This window comes from Orcinus orca, chromosome 15, assembly GCF_937001465.1.
Source record: "Orcinus orca chromosome 15, mOrcOrc1.1, whole genome shotgun sequence".
Classification (NCBI taxonomy): Eukaryota; Metazoa; Chordata; class Mammalia; order Artiodactyla; family Delphinidae; genus Orcinus; species Orcinus orca.
This window is the reverse complement of record NC_064573.1, coordinates 82,385,803-82,412,225: the sequence shown is the minus strand read 5'-3', so window position 1 is coordinate 82,412,225 and position 26,423 is coordinate 82,385,803. Positions and strand designations below refer to the sequence as shown.

Below are 26,423 nucleotides of genomic sequence, written 5' to 3'. Positions count from 1 at the left end.
TTTCTCCACTCTGCCTTTTCGTTCTACACGCCATTTCTTCAGACTAGGACTCTTAATTCCACCCCCCATACTCACCACCAACTTTGCCCTCCTAACACTTCATAATTCAGTTCAAACCTCAGTTCTTCGATCCACTGACTCCCACAGAAATGTCAAATTTTTTACATATCCATTCCTGTTTTTATTTCACATATCTATTAATATGATGAATACCCATCAACATCCACTTTGACCCAAGAGCGGGAACATGTATGTTTATTTTTTGTTTTTTTCTTTTGCTAGCCTGTACCCTCTATGAAAGCAGGAACTTCTCTAGTTTGCTCACTCTTATACCCTCAGCTCCTATGACAGTGCCTGGCACATAGAACTCGGTAAATAAATGTTATTGAATGAGTGATTGAAGGAGAGAAATCACCAAAAGCTGCAACAGACAAGTCTAAAATAATCTAAGGTCAAGCTAGTTCTTCATGACAAAGTGAAACAAGCCCAGTAAACTGAAGTAGCTTCTCCAAGATCACAACGGTAGTCAGTGGCAAAACTGGAGTTCCTTATTCACCAGGATCTGTGATAAGCCGTACATCGTGCTCTGATTTTTTGCAGCCTTAAATGCGTAAGAGACAACTCATATTGTTGTAACACGTTCTGATGTAGTTTGGCTTTCTTCACGTTAAAAAGGACCAATCCCAGTATGCAATGCAAACAATGAGTTAACAGTCGATTAGAAACCCATATCCAGCATGCCTTGCTCCCGAGCAACCTCAGAAGTGGGTATGAGAGACACCACTGCATTCTGGGAGTTGTAGTCTCACAGGACTGGCCCGCCTATTATGCAGCTTCAGCGGCCTACGTTTGGAGGAAACCGTACTGGGTGGCTTAGGGCGGCCGGAGCCCTAGAGAGCGGTGCCGCCCAACAACCTTTGCCTTCGACCGGCGGGGGGGGGCCAGCTCCGCCTCTTCTCGTATCTTTCCCATAGCCCAAAATGGCGGCGGAGGTGGATTTTGGCGACCTAGAGCTGTTCGAGGCGTTTGACCACCTAGAGGAGTCGACTCCGAAACCAGTTCACACTCTCTTCAAGGACGACGACGGAGACGAGGAGGACGAGAATGGGGTCGGCGACGCAGAGCTGCGGGAGCGGCTTCGGCAGTACGAGGAAACCATCGAGCAGCTCCGCGCCGAGAATATCCTTCCCGCTCGCTGGGCCCTGTCACTGGGGAGTGTGGTGTGTGCCGTCCCCGGGAGGGTGCGGGCGGAAATTCCACGAGGCTGAGAATCGCGGGTTCGGGTTGCATAAGCCGTCCCCGAGGCCTCGGCGCGGACATCTCCCCTTCTGGGATCCGTATCCTGGACCTTATTCACTCCTCCCGCCCCCCAGTCTGGGGCAGGTTTTTAGCGTTATTCCGGACTCTTTCAACTGTTCAGTTGTAGACTCTTCACTTCTCTTCCCCTATTCGGAGTCACTATCCGATCTCCTTTTTTGGAGCCAAGCTAAAGTTATTGCAGTCACGCTGTAGTTATGTTAGGAGATACCGGATGCTTAGACCTAGGCGCAGATGTGTCTTTAGGGCGGTGCAAAAGTTAGTGGTGCTAGGATGGGCAGTTGGGGGCGTTAAGGAGTCGAGGCATGCAGAGAGAAATGGTTAATTGCTTGATGAACTTCGGGGATTCATTTTAAAGTTCTTCCACTTTGAAGTAGCTTCCGTGGTTAAGGGCCATTGCAAACCCCTAGGGAAAACGCTCAACTAAGTTTCCGTTTGCCTTTAGTTACATGTTTACAACCTTTCTAGCAAGAAGTGTTACTATGTTTATTTCCATTCTTAGAGAATTTTTGGTATTTTTTTGTTTGTAATATACATGCAAGTAATTTTGGCTCAGGTAGTTTTTCTAGTGTAAAAACCCCTGAAAGTGGTTGGTAAATCATCTTTTAAGGTTTTCGAAGTCATTTTTTCATAATGCCGTTTTCCTCGACATTTTATTATGAAAAATTGCAAAATACAGAAAAGTTGAAAGGATTTTACAGTGAACATTCATAGATTCCATCCTAGATTCTTCAGGTCTTAACAGTCTGTTACGCTGCATAACATTTTTGGTTTAGTCTGTTAGTCTCTTTGAACTACGTGCCCCTGCCTTAGAAATACCGTGTTGGAAGGGATGAAAACTCTATTTTAGTTTTTAGATCCACATACCTAGCCCTGCAACAAAACAGGAGGTCAGTAAGTGTGTCATCCTCAAAATATTTGTCTTTTAACGTTTATAACATATGTTTATAACAGTGACACCAAAAGTGAGGTTAGTAGTTGAATTTTATGATCTTTGTATTTCTATTTAATGAGGGCTTATACTCCTTAACAAGTAATAACATCAAGAACTTAAAAGAAAATTGAACATTCTGACTCGACCAAGGTATGAGATCTTGAATTTGCACCATAATGTCCTTTATTTTTTATCCTGACATTAATATTTAATCACAGGTGTGGTTTTTTTTTGCAAAAAGGGTGTTTAGGATTTTTGTACCATTTTGTACTCAAGAAATCATAGTAATGATCCTTTATTTTTAATTTGTGAGGGTAAAATTTGAATTCTCACAACTGTATTAAACTTTGAAAACTGACTTATTGGGTGAAAATACGTGTGAAAGACAATTCAGAAGTTTTTGACTTAATGTTCAGAACAGGCAAGTTATCAACCTAGCTGTTGCTATTCAGCGAACATTTCTGGTAAGTTAGAATTCAGATTACAGTATTAATCTAGCTGAAGATTTATTTATACAATTAAAATGTGTTCATAAATAGAAATAATGCAAGATGCAGCATTTTAGAAGAAGAGATGGTAGTTGCTTTTGAAAAAAGTACAGTGAGTAAATTTGCATTCAGGCATCTGATTTTAATAGAAGATTAAATGTTGATATTTTGTAATTAAATTTACTCAGTAGTCACTAAATTAAAATATTTCCTAAAGTACAAATTTATTACACGGAATGGTATGTTAAGGCTTTCAGAATATGGGGTACACTGATGCAGTTTCACATGGAATTTTTTGTCCCTGGTACCAGCTGAATTAACTGGCTACACTGGTGACTAAAACTTTAAAATTTTAGAATTTAACATATTTAGAATTTAGACATATTTCAGAATATGTCTAAAGAATAACTTTTCTATGCCCTACTTTCCTTCCTCTATGTGAGCACACTTTGTAGATCTACACTTATTTTTGGTTAGGTAGTAAACATATTGAATGTAACTAGGATTCTTAAAAAAAATCACAATTTTTATATATGTAAAAATATTTAGACAAGCATATGCTTTGTAATAGAGTTGTTCATTTAAACCTTAAATATTTATTTATAAGGGGGTTATAATCACCTGAATTCAAATGATTACAGCATCATAGGCTTTGCCAATTTATAAGAAGCAAGCATTAGTATCCTGAAAAAGGAAAATATATATATATATATTTTTTTTTTTAATTGGTGCCCTCCACATTGTCAGACTGACAAAGCTTTCTACAGAACACCAAGGAAGAAAAAAATAAAATTATTTAGATAAAACTGTACCCTACATCTCTTGATTTAACCCTTATTTTTGGAACTTTCATGATCAGAAGTGTCTCTTCTTTTTATCCAGTAAACATTGTGGGGCGTTGTTTTTTTTTTTTTCTGTTTTTTTCTTTATATGATGAAAATTTTCAAACGTACAGAAAGTGGAAAGAATAGTACAGTTAATACCCATATTTTCATCACTTAGTTTTAACAATATTTTGCCATATTTCCTTCTTCTAATTCCATATACATATTTTACCCCAGATATTTCAGCATGTATTTTTTTTTCTAAAGATTTTCATGTTACCACAACACCATGATCACGCCTAATAACTGGCACGATTTCCTTAATAACATTCCCAACCAGATTCAGATTTCCCCAATTGAATGTCTTTATTGCTGATTTCTCAAACTGAACTCCAGTCAAGGGTCATGCAGTTGCATGTAGTTTTTAGAAACATGATGTATTTTTTAAAACTGAAGTTTGTGCAAATTGAAGCAAGTTTCTGGGTGTCTTCATATTTAATTTTATTTCTCTACTTGATGTGGGCAATTCCACATACAGATTGATTTATTTCACGTACAGGTAGAAGGATTTGAGGCAGGTGTGGAGGAATCAGATTCAGCTGCTCCCAGGTTACCAAAGGGATATATAGCAGATTTCCAGGCTGCAGTGTAGTTCTGTTTTTTGCAGTATTTGAAAGTCAAATTCAGGAATGAGATACTTTTTACATCTCTACTTTAAAATTTTGGATTTGAGCTACTTAGTGCAGTGTGCTCTGCCCTCCAGAAAGAGTCTACCCATTTATTTATAGTGTTTCAATTTCCCATATATTTCCAAGCCAAATTCACTGATTCTTTCAGAAATACATTCTTGTAACCTGCTTTATTCAATTCCTCCCTCCCCTCAATTTGTAAACAAACAGCCATTGGGTAAAGAAGGTTTTCGGTTGAAAGATTAACTGTAGCTTTTAATTTTTTTTTTTTTTTTTGCGGTACGTGGGCCTCTGCCCGCTGCGGCCTCTCCCATTGCGGAGCAACAGGCTCCAGACGCACAGGCTCAGCGGCCATGGCTCATGGGCGCAGCCGCTCCGCGGCATGTGGGATCTTCCCGGACCGGGGCACGAACCCGTGTACCCTGCATCGACAGGCGGACTCTCAACCACTGCGCCACCAGGGAAGCCCAGTTTTTAATTTTTTTATGAAATATTTTTAAAAATATGTAATGTAAAAGATACCCCTAAAAACTGTTAAAGTGGGTAAAACTGGAGTTCTTTGTGGTTCTTGATCTTATTTGTAAAATATTCTATGATCTTTGGTACTTAAGAATTATAAAGAGTCAGTGTTTATATATACATATGCAAGTTTTACTTTAATGTCTTCTAAGAATATGTTTTAACTTCTGTTTTAGTGGAATATTGGTGAACAATACTAAATTAGATGGACCTTTATTTCAGATTCTATTTATGAACAATGTTATTTCAAAGTAAGTAATTTTCCCTTTCCTAAATATTATGAGCTGATGTATTTATGATACAATGTCTTCTATAAATACGCTGTTCTCATTTTTACTTTATATACCATCTTTATTCTTTTACTTGAAATTTATGGAATCATGATAAAAGTGAGGACATTAGGGTCATATAAACCTGAATTTGAAGCTGGACTCCTCTACGTTCTATATCTGTGAACCTGGACAGGTCACTGACCCTCTCCGCATATCAGTTTCATCACTGGAAAACAGGACACTAATAGTAACTACCTCTTAAGTAGCTAAATGAGCACCTGTAAGAGCCCAATAAATAGCCTCAAATAAAAGTCACCGCTACCACCATAAATAATCTTAACCATTTCTCTGCCACAATCAGGGAACTAAGTTTTCCCTGTTGGCTATCTTCAAAGCTTACCCACGTGATTTTTTTTTTCTTTTTAATAGCAAAACTAGACCTTTGCAAGCCTTCCAGCATGCTTGGGTCTAGGATGACTCAGTGCATTCCTGCAGTGCTTGCTAGAATGTTCTGACATGGTTTGAGGCCTTGACCTGTCCCTTCCTCAGAGCATGGTCATAGACATTTCAGATACCTGCTTGCCCCCTTCAGTGTCACTTAATCATATTGTTATCTTAGGCGCCGGGCAAGGTAAAGGGACCGTACATAGGGTGTTACCTGTGTGGCAGGTCCGTTGGCTACTTCAGCTCAGCAGAAGCAGAACCTGAGGCTCTGGGAGGGTGGAGCAGCCTGTGGTGAGCACAGGAGCAGCACGGTGCTGGGCATGCGGGGCTCCAGCGCCGCTGTCACCGTCCGAATCAGCCTCTAACTCAAGCCCTTGGCAGTCTTAATGTCTGCACTGCTCATCTGGCGTTGTGCCTGCAGAAATCTTACAATGTCAGAGCTAACGGGACCTGATGGATCAAGTCTGTAAAGAGGAGGTTGGTTCTTTTGGCCCCTCCTGAACCGAGCACTGAAGAATATTTGATGAACGTGGTTCTTGACCTGGAAAGCTGGGGAAAATAGACCTCAGTCATTTTTCTTGCATTGCATTTTGGTCTTTTTTTCTCCAGTGTAATATTTACATAGGTGTTTCCTTATATGTGCAGAGAGGGTGTCTGGGAGGAGGATGTGGGATAGCTGAATGCACTGATTATCTCTGTGTTGCAGAAATAAGGGGCTGAGAGACAGGGTAGGAAGGGAGCTTTTCATTATGTAACTCACCCTTTTAGTTCTTTTGAATTTTGAACCATTTACTATATATTCAAAAATTAAGTATGTAAAATTTATAAATAAAATCCATTTAGTTTTTGCATAAGTATTTGCCAGCTGTTACAGCCTAGGCACTGTGTTAGGTTATTGTAATCATTTTATTAACTTGACAACAATGTATATATTTTTCCTAAGGAATAGATTCCTGAGTGTTACAAAGAGTCAGCGATTTGATAAACTCTGAAAAACAAAATAACAAAATTTACACATGACATCTTCTAAAAATGCATAAAACTCAATCAAGTCAATGTTTTACTCTGTCTGGGTTCTGACCATTTTGTCCTCTTTATGCAGGCAATATCATCAAGAAATAGAGGAATTTGTATCAAATTTAGTAAAAAGATTTGAGGAACAGCAGAAAAATGATGTGGAAAAGACTTCCTTTAATCTTTTGCCCCAGGTATTTCAAACTTAAGAGACTTTAAGATTAGTAGGTTATGCTTTTCACTGCCAGTTGTTAGGCTCCAGGGATCCTCTTGAATCAAAACCAGAATGACTGTTGAGATTGACTCTTCACCTCCCATCCTGCAGCCGGGCTTCCTTCTCCACAGTCTGACCCGCGCAGCCACAGGGTTTTCTTTTGGATCACGGGTGCTTTTCTCAGGGAGTCATATTCACACCTGGCTGCACTCAAAACTGAAACCTTTTTATTTTCCATTCCCTGACTTGGACACGTGGTTTGGGGCAGAAAATTAATATTAGGTCAGAAAAAAAAATCTCTGTTTCTGGGGTTTATAAAAGATGGATTCTTTTTATCTAAAATGAACAGGTTCATATGCCATCCTTTCTTTCCCTTCTACTTGTTTTAAAAATCAACAGCATGCCCAGAGAAATCTGAGAGATTCCACTCTGAATATTAGGGCATGAGTTTACCTTAAGAAAATCAGAATTATGATTTCTGGGCTTTTTTTTTTTTAATTAAAAATTAAGGTAAGTAGGTCTCTCAAATAAGGATCTTTAGCTGTTTATCCTCAGAGGTTGGAGAATGGAGTATTCTAATTAATTAAATTTTTTGTTTATCACCTTTAGTTTTCACCTATCAGATATAATTTTTAAAGATTCACGGAACAAAATACATTTAACAGTAAAAACCATACTGAAAAAAAATACCCAAAACATATTGAATATTATTTAATATTTGATTCAGGAAACACTTCAGAATTTTGTAGTGGCTTGAGGTCTGTAAGGGTTGTAATACAGTATTGACCAGTAATATCAAATTATATATTATTTTAATCTTTGATTATCTGATTTCAAGGTAAAGTCTGTCTTGTCAGTTTAAGTGTTGAAAGTTCCATAATTAATATTTGTTAACACAAAAGTCATAGTGTAAAAATAATTTTTAAAAAGTCATAGTGTATGTTAATATTCCAGAAGATACTATCTTTTATATATCTTTTTAACTTTCCCACTTGGGAGATTTCTTTCATAAACATTCCTACCTAGCTTAACTTCTCAACTCACCCTAATTATGACAATAATGAATTCAAAATTTTATGTACCTTAATGGTATGTATTAGAAAATAAAGTGTGTTCAGATGGCTAATACTTGAAATTGAAAGTTGTTAAAAATTGGTTACCTTTTGTAACGTGTTTCTCTTTGTGTTAGCCTTCCAGTGTTATGCTAGAAGAGGACCATAAAGTAGAAGAATCCAGTGCTGTTAACAATAAGGAAGCTTTTAGTGTAAGTTTGGACATTTAAGTTTTGAATTCTGCAGATGTGTTTCCTATCCTGTGTCCATTGGGTGACATTTAAATGATAAAGTGGTATAGGCATATGTCGTCAGACGATCACACATTCTTTCATTAAATTTGTTGTAAACAACAGTGTAGGCTTCAGCCTCTAAATACCGTAGTTTGCTTTTTAATAACTATTTCATTGTGGCCTGGGGGCACAATATATATACTTTGGAGGACTTTATTTTTCTCTTGACTATCCTCTCTGTTCATCTTCTTTCCTTTCTTTCTTTTTCTTTTTTTATAGATTGGTTTTTTTTAGAGCAGTTTTATGTTCACTGAAAAATGGAGTGGAAGGTACAGAGATTTGCCATGTATCCTCTGCCCCCAGACATTCATAGCCTCCCCCACTATCCACAGCCCCTACCAGGTGGTACATTTGTTACAATTGATGAACCTACATTGGCACATCATTATCACCCAGAGTCCATGGTTTACATTAAGGTTCATTCTTGGTGGTGTACATTCTGTGAATTCGCACAAATTTATAATGATATGCATCTACCATGAGACTGTCATACAGAATAGTTTCACTGCCCTAAAAATTCTCTTTATTCCACCTATTCATCCCTCTCTCCCACCTCTACTCATTTTTAAGAACTTGGATGAAGATATAGAAAGCATGCTTATGGAACTTAGAGATGGGTGAACCTGAGAGGGATATATAGCTAATATAACAGGTGGCAGATAGGAAGTGTTAAATGTGGACAGACTACAATAGTGGGTGAAAAACAAGACGATTTACAGGGATGAACCTACATTTAGCCCTTTCAGTACCTATGCAAAATTCAGCAGTGTCAGTGCAGTGTAGTGGTGTGATTTTGCAACTTAAAAATTTTTAAAGAAGATGATGTAATCCTGGATTCCATTAAAGGAAGACTAGTTTTCATGTTCATGGAGTATTGTGTCCCATTGATGTACCACTATTTAGACTAAATTAATAAGTGCAGAATCTCCCATTTCCAGGCAGGTGCCACTTTAAATCCCAGAACCTTAGAATTTAAAAGGGAAATGAAGTTATCTAATTCAAATTCAGGAGTCTTTCTTTAAAGTGTCCTTAGAGCAGTTTGCTCTTTTTTTGAGTCTTTCCAGTAACTTGGAATTCACTTTTTTAAAAAATGAGACAAACCACTTCATTCTTCACACCTGTGATAGATTTTTACACTCTCTAAAAGTTGGGCTGAAATGTGCTTCTTGTACTCAATCCAATCACTGGTCCTAGTTCTTCCACTTGACATTTATAGGGTGATCTAAAACGATACCTTTGCAAATATCAGCCTTTATCACATTTGTAGAGATGTGTACATACCTTGTAAATCTTTTCAGTAAGATCTGTGGGCTCTTCATCATCCCAGCACCCCCATGTCTTTAAAATTGTGGAAAACTGAAAATAGATTGGATATAGATGACTTTAAGGTGTTAGTAATGTTCTTAAGCATGACAGTGGTATTGTGATTTGTAGAATGTTCTTATTCTTAGAAAGCTCATACTGAAGTATTTAGGGGTGCAGTGTCATGAATAGAGTCTGTAGCTGGTTATGTGTGGAAGCTAGAACCTGGGAAGGAAGTTATTGTATTAATCTCGAGCTGGAGAAAATAGTGACTTAGACTAAGATGATAGTGGTGTCGACTTACTTTTTAAAAATGGCTCAGTAAAAAGTGTGTGTGTGTGTGTGTGTGTGTGTGTGTGTGTGTGTGTAGAGATGTGCACACAAAAATGTCAGTTAACAATTGTTGAATCTAGTTGGAGGGTACATGGGTGTTCCTTGTACCATGTTTTTCAACTTTTCTGTAGGAAATTGTTCCCAAAAATTGGAAGGAAAGGAAAAGAGTGATTGGGAGGAAAGGAAGTGGAAACAATGACTATATAGATATAGACAACTGTCTGAGGATCTTGCTGCAAAAGGAAGCAAAGAAATGGGAAATTGGAGGGAATATAAGAGTTGTTGAAAAGTTTTTCTTTTTTAAGTCTGGAGAAAGTGCAACTGATAGTAGTGATCCAACAGGAAAAATTCAGTGATCTAGGCAACAGAGGGGAATTCAGTGATGGAGATCTTACTTACACATCAGAATGTGGCTCCTTTAACTAGGGAGTTGATTATTATTTCTAATAATTTCATCCAGAAATAAATTGTTAAAACAATTAATCATAGTCTTACATTATTTAATGTCTTTTTTTTTCTGCTTAAATAGCAATATTTTTTGACTTGTTTTCTGCAGGTTGTAGGAAGTGTCCTGTATTTTACTAATTTTTGCCTTGATAAATTGGGGCAACCGCTACTAAATGAAAACCCTCAGCTTACGGAAGGATGGGAAATACCCAAGTATCCTACATAGTGAATGAAGATCTTTATGCATCTTGCCATTAAGTTCACCTTTAAAAAAAAAAAAAAAACAAATTTTGCAGACTATGATAACTATTCCTTAATAAAACTCACTAAAGGTACCAGCAAGTCTTCAGCCACATTGTTTCTCTAGAAGGGCAAGAAATACAAGTAAAGGCAAAAAGGTTTGTGTGGGGAGTTGCTATTGTTTTCTTCTTCTTTTTTAACCAAAACCATGAACTCTTTTAGCTTGAAAAGTTAATATTCTTTATTGCTAGCTTACGATAAATAAACAGATTAAACCAGAATTTCAATATATAGACATGTTAAATGTTTAAGTCAGTTATATATTCATTGGTTCACTCCTGATGTGCCTGGGTGGGTGGAAAGGTATAATTACTGCTGTCAGTTTGATTGCTGTCTTATAACCATCTACCCCTTTCCAAGTTACCTAAAGGAAAATATGATAATCTGTTTGCCTTGGTTCTTCTATTATTAGCCACTGACAAAACTCAGAGGTAACAGATCAGTCGGGAACACAAGGGTTCTTGGTTAAAAGACTTGGTCAAAAGTACTGTTTGTTTAAATCACTAAGCACAAGAAGTGAAAGTGTACTCATTTTTGCAGATAATAATTGGCGATCTACATGCTTTCTTGTCTCTGATACACGTTGCTGTCATACAGAATTTTGTTGATTTGCTTTTATATTTCTATTTACATTATGAAAATCTTTGTTTTTTGACCAAATAGGCCAAAGCCTCACTGTTTCAATTGTGGTTCTGAAGAGCATCAAATGAAAGATTGCCCAATGGTAAATTTTTCTCATATAAAAAAAAATCTTTGAACCAGAGCTTTCTAATGTTTTCCATACATCTGTGGCATTGTGTGATGTGAAGAAACTTCCTATCTTTCCCATAGTCCTTGATTTTGAAATCTTTCCAAATTTATACGTAAGTTTTAAAGATATTCGATTTAAAAAAAATAATAATTTATTACAGTACTCTGTATTTGAGATGAATAAAACATTATGAGGGTTCATTTTTAGACAACTTATTTTCAAAACTTTATTTTATGTTATGATAGTACCAAGGTAATACGAAATTAAGGGACTGCTTCTCTTCTTTGCTTATTTTCCTAAAGTATCCACTCTTTTATACCTGTCCCTTATGCATTAACACTGAAATAATCTGTGTGCTTGACCTAGAAAAAGTACTTATATTTATTCAATTTCTGAAGTATTTCTAAACTGCTCGATACCATTCTTTCCGAACACATTACGATTTAGCCTCGGAATGCTGCTCGAATAAGTGAGAAGAGAAAAGAGTATATGGATGCCTGTGGTGAGACAAGCAGTCAGAATTTTCAGCAGCGATACCATGCAGAAGAAGTAGAAGAAAGATTTGGAAGATTCAAGCCAGGAGTTATCAGGTACCTCTGTCATTTTACCATAGAATGTCATTTCCGCTTCCCCACTGTTTGGAACGTTCTGTGGATCTTCAGGGTAATAATCAAGATATACGTGTTCTCTAGCAAGGCTCTCTATAATGTACATCAGTTAATCCAAAAAGATTTATTGGAATTTTTAACTATGTGTTTGATAGGCACCGTGCCACAGGCGTGTAATATAAGACACAGAAGAGTTTTAAAATATCAGACCAGTATGTATTTTCATCCAAACAAGAATTCAGTATTTTTCTTCCTCTTTTATTTTTACTCAGTGAGGAACTTCAGGATGCGCTGGGTGTGACGGACAAGAGTCTTCCACCTTTTATATATCGAATGCGCCAGCTAGGATACCCACCAGGCTGGCTCAAAGAAGCTGAACTAGAGACCTCAGGGCTTGCACTCTATGATGGAAAAGGTATAGTATGTTCAGTTAGATAAGTCAGCTTAAGTGTTGTATCTTTTTCTTTTTTAATTAAAGAATCACAGTAAAATAGGGTGGGAATGGCTGGCTTATTTAGTGTGTGCTGAGTTAACTAAAAAATACCTTGATGGTGTTTCCCTTGTTTTACAAAGAAGGAGCTAAAACTTCAGTGAGAGTTATCAGATGGTTATCTGGACTTGCCCAGTGACTACCTAGCAAGGTATTGGTTCTCCAGCTAGACCTCATAAGCTCTTGCCTTTCTCAGTAATGGCAACAGAAATATATCCATCTCTGCCAGGAGACCTATAAAAATTAGAATAAATAAACCCTCCTATGATCTAGAACTTCTCTTAGGTACCTCCTCTAGAAAAATATTCACACGTGCGCACAAGGAAATGTATGTATATAAAGATACTTTTTAACATTGACTATGATAGTGAAAAATTAAAAACAACATTAAGGCCCTAAAGGAGAATGGCTAAGTAAACCGTGGTAGATCTGGGGGGTGGAATCCCTGCGGTATTTTTAAAAATGGAGTAAATCCATGGAGCTAACGTGGCAAAATCCCTATGCAATACTGAGTTTAAAAGGCAAGTTTCTGGATGACTTAATATTATGATACCATTGATCTTAAATTAAAAAAAAAACCCACACGGATGAAACAATGCTCTATATTTTCTATGAGGAGTTATGTTTGTAAAAGATATTTTTGAAAGATCTTAACCAAGAACCACCTAGATTTCAGGGTTTGGACTCATAGAGGCCTTCCCTGACCACTTTATTTAAAGGTATCTCTCCCGGGCTTCCCTGGTGGCGCAGTGATTGAGAGTCCGCCTGCCGATGCAGGGGACGCGGGTTCGTGCCCCGGTCCGGGAAGATCCCACATGCCGTGGAGCGGCTGGGCCCATGAGCCATGGCCGCTGAGCCTGCGCGGCCGGAACCTGTGCTCCGCAACGGGAGAGGCCACAACAGTGAGAGGCCGCGTACCGCAAAAATAAATAAATAAATAGATGCGTCTCTCCCATGTTTACCCACCTGTTCTGCCAGTCTTTATCACTTCACCCTGTTTGTTTTCTTCATGCCCTGTCACAATTTGTATCTATTTATTTATCATGTAGCACAGTGCCTGGCATCTGGTGGATAGTAAATAACTTTTTATATAAAAATTTTTAAAGTCCTAACCGATATACAGCAAACTCAACAGTGGTTATCCCTGAGAACGAAAACAGGATTGGGCTTAAGATTTTAGTATTATCTCTAATGCTGTACATTTTTAAAAAATGAGAGTGTTTCTAGATATTACTTAGGTAATTAAAAATAAAAATAAAAAATTTAGGGACTTCCCCGGCAGTCCAGTGGTTAAGACTCTGCACTTCCACCGCAGTGGGTGCAGATTCGATCCCTGGTCAGGGAACTAAGATCCCACATGCCGCGCAGCACAGCCAAAATAAATAAATTAATTAATTAAATAAAAGCTAAATAAAAAATTTACCAACCCCCCCCACCTCAAGTGTTACCAAAGAATATTTAGCACAGCCTTTTTTAAAAATTTTTTATTTAAATTTTATTTTTTTATTTTTGGCTGCGTTGGGTCTTTGTTGCTGTGTGCGGGCTTTCTCTAGTTGTGGCGAGCGGGGGCTACTCTTCGTTGCGGTGCACAGGCTTCTCATTGCGATGGCTTCTCGTTGCGGAGCACAGGCTCTAGGCACGCAGGCTTCAGTAGTTGTGGCTCGCGGTCTCAGCAGTTGTGGCTCGCAGGCTCTAGAGCACAGGCTCAGTAGTTGTGGTGCACGGGCTTAGTTGCTCTGCGGCATGTGGGATCTTCCCGGACCAGGGCTCAAACCCTTGTCCCCTGCATTGGCAGGTGGATTCTTAACCACTGTGCCACCAGGGAAGCCCCAGCACAGCTTTTTAATATATCCCCAAGTCATGCTGACATTCAAATTATCATTGCTCCTGCCACTCTGTAGGTGCTTGCATTTCTGTTTTCTCTCTCTCTCTCTCTCTCTTTCTCTTTCTCTCTTTATTTGTTTGAATAGAGATTCTTTGGACAAAAGACTGTAGATCATTGAGAGCCTCTTAAATCTCTTTTAATCTGTAAGTTCCCTTTCTTGTTTTTAACAAAATTCTGTATTTTGTCCTTTTGAGTTTTCGAGATTTTGCTGGTGCATCCCTATGGTGTTATTTTATCATGTTTCTCTGTCCCTCTGTTTCCTGTGAATTGTAGTGGAATCAGTCATTGGTGATCATTGCCTATATCTATCTGTTAATGATGGGTGACATACTGGTTATATTCTTATTCTTTCATTACTTGGCTTCTTATCCTGAAAACTTACATAAAGAGAAACTTCTCATCAAGTATTTGTTTTCCTTAGGTATATAGACAAGGCAAAATAAAATGTTCGATTTATTTAGTACTTTTCAAAATAATGAAGTGGTTCCTAAGTATCCTTCAAAAACTATTCTCATCTGTAAAGTGGTTTTAATAGTATGTACCTCTTAGTGTTGTTATGAAGATTAAGCAAATGAATACTTGTAAACTGTTTAAAGCGCTATCTGAAAAGAAAACACTAGCTCATACACAGTGACCATTATATAAATGTTTATTAAATAAAGAATTGGAATAGAGGATTAGGCAAATCAAAGACCAGTGCAAAACAGACTTTTCAAATAACTCATGGAAGAACTAAAGTTTCCAAGATTTTAAATGTTTATTTTTATCAAAATAATATGTCCATGTTGTTTAAAAATTCTAATCTAATGGTTCAGACAAATTATAATTAAAGCTATTCTCGGAATAATTCTGTGGTCATGAATCTAAGCACTTTCCAGGTCTGCTTTTGGTCTGGAGAGGGATTTATATGGGCATCTAGCAATATTAAGCTTTTTGATGGTCTGTAATAGATGGTGCTGATGGAGAAACAGAAGCTGGAGAAGTACAACAAAATAAAATTGTCACTTACGATCTCTCGAAATTGGTAAACTATCCAGGTTTTAATATATCTACTCCCAGAGGAATTCCAGATGTAAGTGTGTTGTTTTTTTATTCTTCTGGGATGTGACATTGTTTATGTAGATTGTTCAAAATGTTAGCTTATGTAGCAATTACTGTTCCATAAAGAAGTAAATGTGTTAACTTTTGTGTTTAATTTTTTAATTTCCTTTATGTTGATTAGAATATTAAGTGAAATCTTGAATTCATCAAAAAGAAAACCCACAGTTTTTTCCAATTTTATGCTCTAAGAAAAGGAGCTAAAATAGAATGGTGAGATTCTATAAATCTAAAACTATTCTAAAATTAAAAGATTCTTTTTTAAAAATATGGGATGGTTTGAAGCAGTGTTATAAGTTTTACAGAATTAATTGGGAAGTAAATTTCTGCCTTTAATAAATCTAAGTATTACTATAACTTTTTCCTACTCTTCCCTCTTCACCCACTCCCCAAAGTAAAATTTCTCCTATACAAGAAAGGTTTGCTACACTTAATCTTTTCCAACTTTCATCTTAGGTTTCAGGCTTTAACAACTAACTATAGTAGTGGTGATGGTGGTGGTGGTATTTTAGTAAAAATGCATTCTAGGTGTTCTTAGGGACTGGGCTTCAGAGAAACAGCCAAAGGTCTGAACTTACAGTCTAGTGAACAGATACGAAGACGTGTGTAATTAATCAAGGGCTGAGTTGCATGTACAGACCATCAGTCCCTCTGGAAGTGGGTCCAAGTACCAGCCCACATCAGAATCTCCTTGGGGTGTGCATTAGAAATGTACATTCTTGAGCACCGCCCCTGCCCCCCCTTAGACTTAACTTAGTCCCTGGAATCTATAGGTTTCACAAGAGCCCAAAGTGATTTCTATTGAGAACCACTGTTGAATGTGTTACTGGCCATAAGAGAGAAACGAGTGATGTTGAACCTTAAAGATTATTGCTCAGTTTGGAAAGGGAAAGAACAGAAGATAGAAAAATCAGCATGAGTGAGCGAGTTAGGAAAAGGGAACAGTTAACAGTCCTGTGAACAGCGCTGGTGCGTCAGGAGCGGGGCGGGAGCCAGCCAGGCCGAATGAGAGTCTGTGTCATTAATGCCTGTAACTTCTTCTTGTAGTAGGTAGAACCTTTTTGGGCCAAGCGATTTTGTCAAGTAGTCTTTTAGTGTTCGGTCCTGATCATTTTGCAGGCAGAGTTGGTTTTTTTTTCCCCTTCAATGCTCCATTATTTTCATTAATTTCCCCAAAAAGGAAAAGTCACATATGAAGCAGAAATGTAATTTGAGACCTCCACCTTACCTCCTGTCAGCAGACTATTCAAAGCATGACGTTTTCCAAATACATACTTATTTTTCTCTTCTCTTTTCATCATTAGGAATGGAGGATGTTTGGTTCCATACCAATGCAGGCATGTCAGCAGAAAGACGTGTTTGCCAATTACCTAACTTCTAACTTCCAAGCGGTAAATAGATTTTCAGAGTGTGGTTTATAAACATGTATCGCAAAAAAAAAAAAAACATGTATCGCGTCTATCTGAGGAATTTTGTAACTCATTAGGCATCTTATTGCCTTTTCTCGCTTTGGATATAAAGCACTCTGTGTTTTCTGATGAATCCAAAGGAAAAAGATAACTGCCTTCACCAGTTACCTGGACTTAGCTCCAGATTGGTTTTCTGCATCATATTTAAGTGAAGGGATGGGGTTCAATTCTTTGTGGACCCGCCTAACTTGTGTTCAGTTTGGTTCTCCGTTAGCCGAGCGTGAGGTCCAGCAGCAAGAGGTCTTCGTCTCTGCCCAGGCCTAGTAGCCCAAAGAAGCAGAAGAAGGAAGGCAGCTTGGCAGCCTCGCCCGCTGACATGGAGCTTGACTCGGGTAGGTTTCATCCTGTGGTTTTGATTTCTTTAGAAAGTAGGGTGAATTTGTACGCTCCTGAGTTCCATAAGAAAGAGGAAGCTCTTTATGAGCACTAACTTTTCTTTTATCCTCGGATATCAGAGCATCTCCACTCTTGCTGATCAAAGCTTGGTGTGAGAGCCAGCTGGGCAGCCGACTGGGTACCTGAGCTAGACAGACCTACCCACCCAGTCCCAGTGGTTCTGGACCTGGACCGGCCCCTCTGGTGGGCAGTGCTTTGAGACAAGCAGTGGAACATGCTCCCCTTTGGCAGCTCCCGAGAGGAAGAAGGGCAGAGCTAAGTCAAGCTTTCTCAGATACTCTTCCCAACTGTGTAAATCCACTAAGTCCCTCCTCCCTCCAGGAAAGAGAAACCAGGAGGAAAGTCCGTCCTCTTGGAAACCCAGGAGGGAACAAAGGCGTTGCCCTCTGATACTCCCCCAGCCTTTTGTTCTCTGAACCCTCTGGGTTTACCGTGGAACCTGTGGTCAAGCAGGGTTGTGACGGTCCTTTTCAGCAGATCAGTAGTTATCAGGACAGTCATGCTCCCACCTTTCTGAGTCCCCGCTTACCCCACTACCAACCACCACTCCTTTGGGTTTCCCCTTGGGACTACTGATGAGTAGTTTAGATTTTGCCCCCAGAAGGCTCTGGAATGGATCAGAATTTTGTGTTAATTGAATAAACTCCAAGTCCACTCTGAACCTAAGATGAAGACTCACCCCTTGTTCTGTTGCCCGTCACAAACCACGCCCCTCTACTCTGGTCCCATGTAGCATGTCGGATGTTCTGAAAGTGAAATGAAATGGCAACATTGGGGTAAAATGCATACAGATGCTCTAGTAATAAGAGGCCAGCAATGTAAATTGCCTCAAATTTGAATGGAGACCTCCCCACCCCGAGTACCCATTTTCAGATTCCCGGGGAGATTTTATTTTACTTTATTTTTTTGGCCATGCCACACGGCACGCGGGATCTTAGTTCCCCGACCAGAGGTTGAACATGTGCCCCCTGCAGTGGAAGCACGGAGTCCTAACCACTGGACTGCCGGGAAGCCGCACCCAGGGAGAATTTAAAGGTTGCAGATTAAATCACCTTAAATCCCCAGATTGAATGATTTTGCACTAGCAACTTCAAAGTCCAAAATTAAAGCCTCCAAACCATTTTCCCCAATTTTTTATTCTGCTTGTTCTCACCACAGGAGTCTTGATACCCGAGTAAAGTTCACAACCTGGACGTCTAGCACCTACAGCCTTACTTCAATATCTAGTCTCACTTTTAACAAGGCCAAAGAGTTCATAGGAAACAGAATTACAGCCTTTGCCACATACCTATGAAATTTTGAAAGCAAGCAATTCCCCAAAACCCATAAGCAGTTGTCCCAGACAATTACATTCCCAGAGCCCAGCACTTCCCAGTGTTATCAAAGGCCACAGCCAAGATTTCTGAGTAAGGGCAAAAATCTTGGTTTCTCTCTCTCTCTTAGTGCCAGTCATCTGACTCCACCACCTGGGAACTTAGGTTGGAAGAAATTTCCCCATAAGAAGAGAATTTTGGTTTTAGGCACTTAGAGTACCTCTGAGGAAAAGACACCGAGCTTGGTATTTTGAACCCTTTGGGATGTAGTTGCTTTCTCTCGAGGTTTGGGAAGTTGCGGTGGTGGCAGGTCCGTAACTAGGTCCACACACTACGTGCAGGCACTTTCAGCCCTGTGCTGGGAGCTGCTGCTTCTGTTTCTTGTGAGGGAATTTCTGAGGCCTAGGAAACCTTCCTCTTAAGGGAAGTTTCTCTCTGTCTGTCTGTCTGTCTCTTCTTTCTCTTTCATATATAATTAACCAATCAAGAGCCAGCCTGAGCCCATGTGATGAAGTGAGACTCAAGGATACAAGTTTAGGGGCTTCCCTGGTGGTGCAGTGGTTGAGAGTCCACCTGCCGATGCAGGGGACACAGGTTTGTGCCCCGGTGCGGGAGGATCCCACGTGCCGCGGAGCGGCTGGGCCCGTGAGCCATGACCGCTGAGCCTGCGCGTCCGGAGCCTGTGCTCCTCAGCGGGAGAGGCCGCAACAGTGAGAGGCCCGCGTACCGCAAAAAAAAAAAAAGAATCCAAGTTTAGTGCCTCCACATTTCTTCCGTGGCTCTCAGTCCACAGTGGAATTTGGGGCAGAAGATCTAGTGCTAGTTTTTGCCTAACTCACCCTGGGATAAACAGTTTAATTAGAACCTCTTTAGTTCTCTGTAAGACAGACAGAACCTTTGCAGAACAAAGATTATTTACCGCGGGTGCCTAAAAGGCCTGAAATGCCTTCTTTCCACACTATATATCTGGTCTCTGCCTCGGCCACACTTCCTGAGGACTCAGCTGGGCCCCTACCCCGAAGCCTGTGCCTTAGTTCGCTAGATCCCCCTCGCCCTGCAGTCTGTAAGTGAATTATTTCGTCAGTTGTGCCTGCTTCCGAGCCTCTGCTGCCATCTGCTAAGGCTTCTGCCTGCCCGCACACATTTGTTAAATGTAGTTCAAGGTCCCAGACCACCTGCTAAAGGCTCCTCTGGTCGCAGCCATCAGCAGAGGCAACTGGTTTTGTTTACAAGCGCCTGCCTCTGTGCAGAAGCTTAAGTAAGCCTCTGGCTTTTTAGAAACAGCAGCACCTCTAAAAGAAGCCACCATAACGTGCACTCACCTGCTGAGGACAAAGAACCCCGTGACAAGAGCTTTCTTGCCCAAGCCACAGACTTAAAAGATGGGCCAGTGCCAGGATCAGAACACTCTGACCACGTGTAAAGCTCAAGGCCTCAAGCCACATGTCTTGACCTCCATGTGTCTTCCCACCCCCAGTCCATCCTTCTGTTTGTTAAAACATGTTGTTTTCCATGTTCCCTCTCAGCACAATGAATGTCAGGGTCTTTGAGGGGGTGAATAGCAACCCCCTTCCGTACCCTCGTTCTGAACAACTTAAGTGATCATTCAGTGAGTAGTAACAGATCAAATTATCGAGGCCAGTTATAGGGCTGCTTCGTGAAAGGGCCGAGAGGGTCTGCTAACTGAACTGGGTTGGTTTATGGACACCCTGGTAAATGGTCCTAAAGGCAGGCCCTTGCCACCCCAGAACCACCACAAATCCCCCTGTCACCAGCTTCTTCCTGCCCTGCAGGGGCGGAACTCTGTAAGGTGTAGTAATTCGAGTGACTTTTGTCGGCAGCTCATTCCCAAGAAGAAGAAACAGTGAGTCAGTCTAATTGCCATTTTCCTGTGGAAAATTTTATTAGCAAATCATGTGTTATAAGTGAAATGGATTCCATATTGCACACCTGTGGGAAGAGTGATTCAGCTGGGAACTGTGAAGTATAACTACCTGAACGTCCTGTTCCCATTTAGCATTCTTATGTTAATAGTGTTTATTGTGATATTTTGTGCAAAATGAAACTTGGGTTAAACTGTTTAGTTATGTTTTATTCTTAAAAGCACAAAATACATACGTTGTCAAGTAGTTCACTAGCTTTGCCATCCCTTCTCCCTGCCAGCTGCTCCTCTGTGCTCCCTGCTGTAGCCGGCAGCACCCGTGCTCTCGCAGCTCCCGAGACTGAGAGATGCCATTCGTCTGCAGCCGCATCCACCCGTAATTGTGGCTTTCCGTTTCTAGCCAGTTACCGAAATCTAAACACTGTCTCAGAAATTGCCTCTTCGTTCAGGCTTTTTCCTCTCACCTGATTGCTCTTGGCGCCCTTATAACTGATTTTTTTTTTTAATCCTTCCTTTCAGCTTTTTTATCCATTCTTTGCTCTTCTGATTGAGTTAACGTCTTAAACTCTGAGTGACAGTGTATTACCCTCCTCACAGATCTTATTGCCTATACAATAAAGTTCAGGCTGGTTTTGCATAGGCTTTATGATTCTGTGTTATGCAGTTGACTTTTCCAAAGTTTTTAAACACATAGTGTGTTTCAGACTCCTCTGCTAGACCCCGAGGCCAGGAAGATTAATAAAGACACAACTGCTACCCTTAGTTACGGCTCTCTGTCGCCTAGGATTGCAGATGTGTAAACATCATTTTAATATAAATGTGGTGGCCTGTAGTGATACATACAGAGGTTAGTATCACAGAGCTGGTCACCAACTGTAATAGTGGCACCAAGGAAAAACTGAGCAGCCGTGCTGGATAAAGTCATAGCCTCTTCCCAAGAATGCCTTCGAGCTGCATCTTGAGGGATGGATTCAGAGATTTACCAGGGCCATGAGAAGGGTTAGGGCATTTGAGACAGTGAGAAATGCAAATACAGAAGCACGAAGCATCACGGCACATTGGTCCAACAACAGTGTGACAGCTGGAGTCTTTTAAACCAGGCAGTAAGAAATGACATGGTGGAAATAGGCAAATTCTTGGTTGTGAGAGCCTCTAAGGCCCAGAGGAGATCGGACGTCTTCCTGTAGGTGATGGGAAGGCACTAAAGAGTTTCTCATGAGATGGAAGTGTTATTAGGACCAGATTTGTGTTTTAGAAAGACTGATAGTTTGGAGGATGAATATAAGGAAGAAGAGTCCAGAGGCAGGAAGGACTCATATTCCTGACAAACGGTAGTCGCCCCAAATAACGCAGCGCCTATGACAGGCTGCAGGAAAGGGTGGGCCCCAGAGAGCCAAGGACCTGGCGTGGGCAGAAGGAAAGTGGGAGGACTGTCTGATGACGAGCAGGTTTCAGTTTTGGAGACTTCAGCAAGATGCCACCGGTGGTGCTATTAGCGAGCTTAGCAAATAGGGGAAGAGTGTGACTTTTAGGGAAAGATCCTCTGTTTTGGACAGGTCAGATCTGTTGTGTCTGTGGGACGTACAGGTAGTGAAGGCCAGTGACCAGTTGGCTGCATGAACCCACAGTTCAGGCGAGCAGTCTAGACTGAGGGTACAGAATTGGGAGATAAGCCAGGGACCTTCCCGCCCTGCCAGCTCCGCTTCGTATCCTTCTGCCTCCACCCACTCTGGAGTGTAGGCAGCTGAAGTGCCAGCCCAGTTTCCTGCTGTGTTCAAGTTTTCCCTCCGATAAAGTTCCCGGCGCCAGAGACCCCGACCTTTCCCCTGCAGATGTTCTTTTCAGGTGGATTGAGGACATTAAGTGATGGTCATGGTATCTGAGGATCCAGTTTGCCCCTCTTAAGCCAGTAATTTTGGCCAGTGAACCTCTGGATTCACCTGAGTTCAAATAATAAGTGTTCGTAAAACCAAATAAATGCTATATGACAACTCAAAGTTTCTCAACGTCCTCATTTCAGATGCAGAGGTCCCGCACGGGTCCCCGAGCAGTGAAACTTTTCAGTTTCAGCCCCCGCTGCCCCCTGGCACTCCTCCGCTCCCCCAGAGCACCCCTCCACCCATCTTCACGCCTCCGCTGCCCAAGGGCACCCCGCCACTCACTCCCAGTGACTCACCCCAGACCAGAACGGCATCTGTGACTATGGACGAGGACGCACTGACTCTGGAGGAACTTGAAGAACAGCAGAGGCGGATCTGGGCGGCCCTCGAGCAGGCCGAGAGCGTAAACAGTGATTCTGATATTCCTGTTGACACACCTTTAACCGGGAATTCGGTTGCCTCTTCACCTTGCCCGAATGAGCCTGACCTCCCTGTCCCAGAGGGAAAAACATCTGAAAAGCAGATGTCAGATGAAGCTGAGGTACCAGACACCAGTACAGAGAAGTCGGAAGTTGAACAAACCTCGAGTCCAGATTCTGAGGCTGCCTTGCCTGGCCAGAAAGAAGAGGAAGAGCCGGCTCAGGTAGACTCTAAAGGTGCTCTTGACAGCGGCAGGGTCGAGTCAGACTGTGAGGTCAAGAATGGAGGCAGCAGCCCGAAGCTCCTTCAGGCGGACGCCAGTCCTGGAACAGCCACTAAAATCCATAGCCCTGTCCCTGACATGAGCAAGTTTGCAACCGGAATAACGCCATTTGAATTCGAGAACATGGCGGAATCTACTGGAATGTACCTCAGGATAAGAAACTTGTTAAAGAACTCGCCCCGAAACCAGCAAAAAAACAAGAAGGCTTCTGAATAAACTGCTTTTGACATAGCACCAAGAGCTATTTAATTATAACTGTGCATTCTGGTAATTAGTACTAAGTGGACAGGTAAAATTATTTTCCTGTTTGTCCCTCCCATGTTAAAAGAAGTCTATCGAGGGCTTCCCTGGTGGCGCAGTGGTTGAGAGTCCGCCTGCCGATGCAGGGGACGTGGGTTCGTGTCCCGGTCTGGGAAGATCCCACATGCCGCGGAGCGGCTGGGCCCGTGAGCCATGGCCGCTGAGCCTGCGCGTGCGGAGCCTGTGCTCCGCAAAAAAAAAAAAAAGTCTATCTAAGGCTTAATTGTGGTCTGAAGTCAGGCCTCTTTTAAAGAACAGAAAGACTGAGCTTGCTGGTTTACTATATTTTATTCTTGCTGATAAAACCTTGGGGGGTGGGACGTAGGTAGGAGCTGGTTTAGAGATAGTCTGTTAAGGTTTATACTATTTTTGGATTGTGTCTGTCAAGAGTGATGGTTTTTATCTGTCTTTTGTACATTGTTTTCCCTTTCTACATTTTGCTAATTATCCTGTATGTAAGTTTAATATATCACTTTTTAAAAGAAAAAATTCTAACCATTTAAAGTTCACATTTCAACCGTGTGAACCAAACGAGAAAAATCAGGGATGAGCAGCTTTATCCCATTTCGGGTATTTTTGTAAGTGATTTACATGCATCAGTTTTAATAACACTTTTACTTTTTTGTAACTTCATTCTTCATATAAGCTTGCTATACAGGTATGTTCATCTTTGTGTACAAAGGTTTAATAAATTAGCTTTCATACACATAATCTGAGACTTTGAATATAAAAAAATGATTCACAGTTAAATAAGTATATACAGCCTTGTAAGTTTGGAAGTAAATTTTGTGGTTGCAAAAATTAGTGGCAGCAAAGGAAATAAAGAAATTACAAGTTTGGGTATTTTCGATGGATTTCAGCCTTAAATATAGAAACAGCAGGACCTTTTAAAGTAATCATTTTGAAAAACATAAATGGAGGGCAGCTAGCCTTTGTACAAAAATAATTTTCTAGATTTGAATCCTATGATAATTGTTAAAAACAAAAAGTAGACAAAAAATTGTGTTTAATTGTCAGATATATCAGATAGAGCTGAAACTATGTTTTTTGTCTTTATGTGGAATGCCATTACATCTTTATACTCAAGTCCATGAAAATAAACATTTAGATCTTGAATGATTCCTGTTAGGTAGTGTTATTCTCCTCACAGGCCAGCAGAGGGAGCAAAATATAACCATTTCAGATTCGGTTTTCATTTTGGGAACTTGAGAAACCAAATTAACTGGGAAGAAGAATTATATGAAAGAGAGAAATTTATTTTCAAGGCCCTCACAGAATGTGCTAGAAATTGAATAAAATGTTTAATACTTTTGGCTTTTTTCTCTGAGTCGAAGTCCATAATAACACTGATCTTTTCCAATAGTTTACATAGTGCTTTTACGTACATTATCTCACTCAGCGTTTCTGTCAGGTAAATGTCTTACCACCACATTATGTACATCACCTAAGGAAACTTCAGCGGCATAGAGAGGTCAAAAGGACTTGTCAGCAGTTAAGAAGTGGTTGTTGGGATTTCCCTGGCGGTCCAGTGGGTTAGATCCCTGGTCGGGGAACTAATATCCTACGTGCCACATGACACGGCCAAAAAAAAAAAAAAAAAAAAGTGGTTGTTGAGAGGCCAGTCCAACTAAAGACTTGACTGTTCCCTAAATCACAGAAGTAGTTGTTTCAGTGCCCCTTAAACACCACATTGTGCAGTCTCCTATGACACCAGAGATAATCTAACAGTTATCTCTCTAGCATGTCCCACAGACAATCACGTTGAGGTTCTTCGTGCTTTATTACCCCATGGTCACAATCGCCATATTAGGTAGGGATCATTAACTTCATTTTTAGAGGAAATGCCTAAGACACACAGTGGCTGAGTAACCTGGTGAACCTAAATCCAGATCACTCTGACCCCCATCTCCATGCTCTTAACCATTAAACTGCCTCTCTGTCAAAAGCTCTATAAATCACTAGTTTCTCAAAAAATTGTCTCCCGTTTCTCTATTTATCCAGTTACTTATTGAGGGCCCACTTGAGTTCTATGTGCTTTGGGGCGTTAAAAGAAGAAAATGATAGAATCTGTTTTAAGAGGAGCTTGGCTACTAGCAGGAGAAAATGGATGGTTTCCTCTTAGGAGATTGATCATGTGGCCATGTGAAGCGAGCAAGGTACCTGGGCTATTTTGGGGTGGTGGGAGAGGCACCTAGGAAGGACTGGCTTTAAATTCACAGGGCCAGGGGTTTCAGTATTCGATTGGAGGGTATCTGAAGACTTCTGAAAAGAGAACCTTTGAGCTAATCCTTTAAAAAGGTAGGTAGAACTACAGATTTCCGTAGACAAAATGAGCGTTGAAATACACAAGAAATGGCATGAGTAAAACCAAGCAGGATTACTCAAGAAATGTAGGATGGTAGGAAAAATAAAGACCTAAAAGTATTGTTTATTCATTGATGCTAAGAACTCTTCATTGCTTTGCTATGGGGTTTGAATTTTATTAAGACAAAGGATTTGCTAAAGATCTTGCAATGTGAAATGACCTCATCCAAGTGGTATTTTAGGAAGTGAAATCCTAAAGCAGAATTCAGAATAATTTGAGAGGAGATATTTTATAGAATTGAACCCAGAAAAATGGAAAGTGGTTGCCTTAAGAAGGTGCCCCATTTTTTAAATGCATTCTGTTTGGTGTATTTGATATTAGGAAGAGAGTGTTGGGTGGAGGAGTGAGCTGTTGTTTGGACTTGGCCATGCTGTGACAGGTCTCCAGGTGTAGAGAGGTGAGGTCATAACCAAACACTTGCACTTCAGGATGGACTGGTGGGAGCCGGGTGGGGACCTGTTTCTAATCTTTGCCTTCGTGAAAAGGAATGTGAATTGTCATACAGCCTGCTAAAACGAGGCCAGCTCTTTGTCATCTCCTTGAGCATGTAAGTGGAAAGAAGTCACTGTCCTTACTAAAATACTGAAGAACTGATTTCTTTTTTCAAATGTTGCATGTCCTTACATGGTCAAAATACAGTCTACTTTGTGCCAATAAGAGGCTTCCTCCTAGTTGGTTCTGTTCTTCAGCGTCTGATGGAATCATTTTGCCCTTCTGTCTCATACTTTGTAGGTTATCATTAGCACATAAAACCAGCAAAGGTATTGTAACAATCGTGAATTTGTAAGGTAGGACGCAGTTCCCAAGAACTCGTGTCCACACAGGCTGTGTTTTTCTTTAG

General features: G+C 40.4%; 1 protein-coding gene and 1 non-coding gene across 6 annotated transcripts; both read left to right on the top strand.

The window, feature by feature from the left end:
- The first annotated feature begins 863 nt into the window (after positions 1-863).
- On the top strand, positions 864-24,527 carry ZCCHC8 (zinc finger CCHC-type containing 8). 5 transcript variants are annotated; one of them, XM_049698097.1, is made up of 14 exons: positions 864-1,181; positions 2,361-2,401; positions 4,948-5,022; positions 6,590-6,695; positions 7,905-7,979; positions 10,252-10,355; positions 10,475-10,540; positions 11,106-11,166; positions 11,641-11,783; positions 12,074-12,216; positions 15,127-15,248; positions 16,579-16,665; positions 16,958-17,075; positions 22,355-24,527. In XM_049698097.1, exons 1-14 carry the CDS (start codon positions 981-983, stop codon positions 23,131-23,133), a joined length of 2,121 nt encoding a protein of 706 aa, XP_049554054.1. In that variant the 5' UTR covers positions 864-980; the 3' UTR covers positions 23,134-24,527. The 5 variants fall into 5 exon arrangements, with proteins under 5 accessions (XP_049554054.1, XP_033296750.1, XP_049554055.1 ...); XM_033440859.2 differs by having other exon boundaries at positions 955-1,179; positions 2,364-2,401; XM_049698098.1 differs by having other exon boundaries at positions 955-1,179; positions 2,358-2,401.
- Positions 5,486-5,620, top strand: LOC117195405 (small nucleolar RNA SNORA9). Its single transcript, XR_004475131.1, has one exon. It is a non-coding gene; the product is annotated as a small nucleolar RNA SNORA9 (small nucleolar RNA).
- Positions 24,528-26,423: the final 1,896 nt, after the last annotated feature.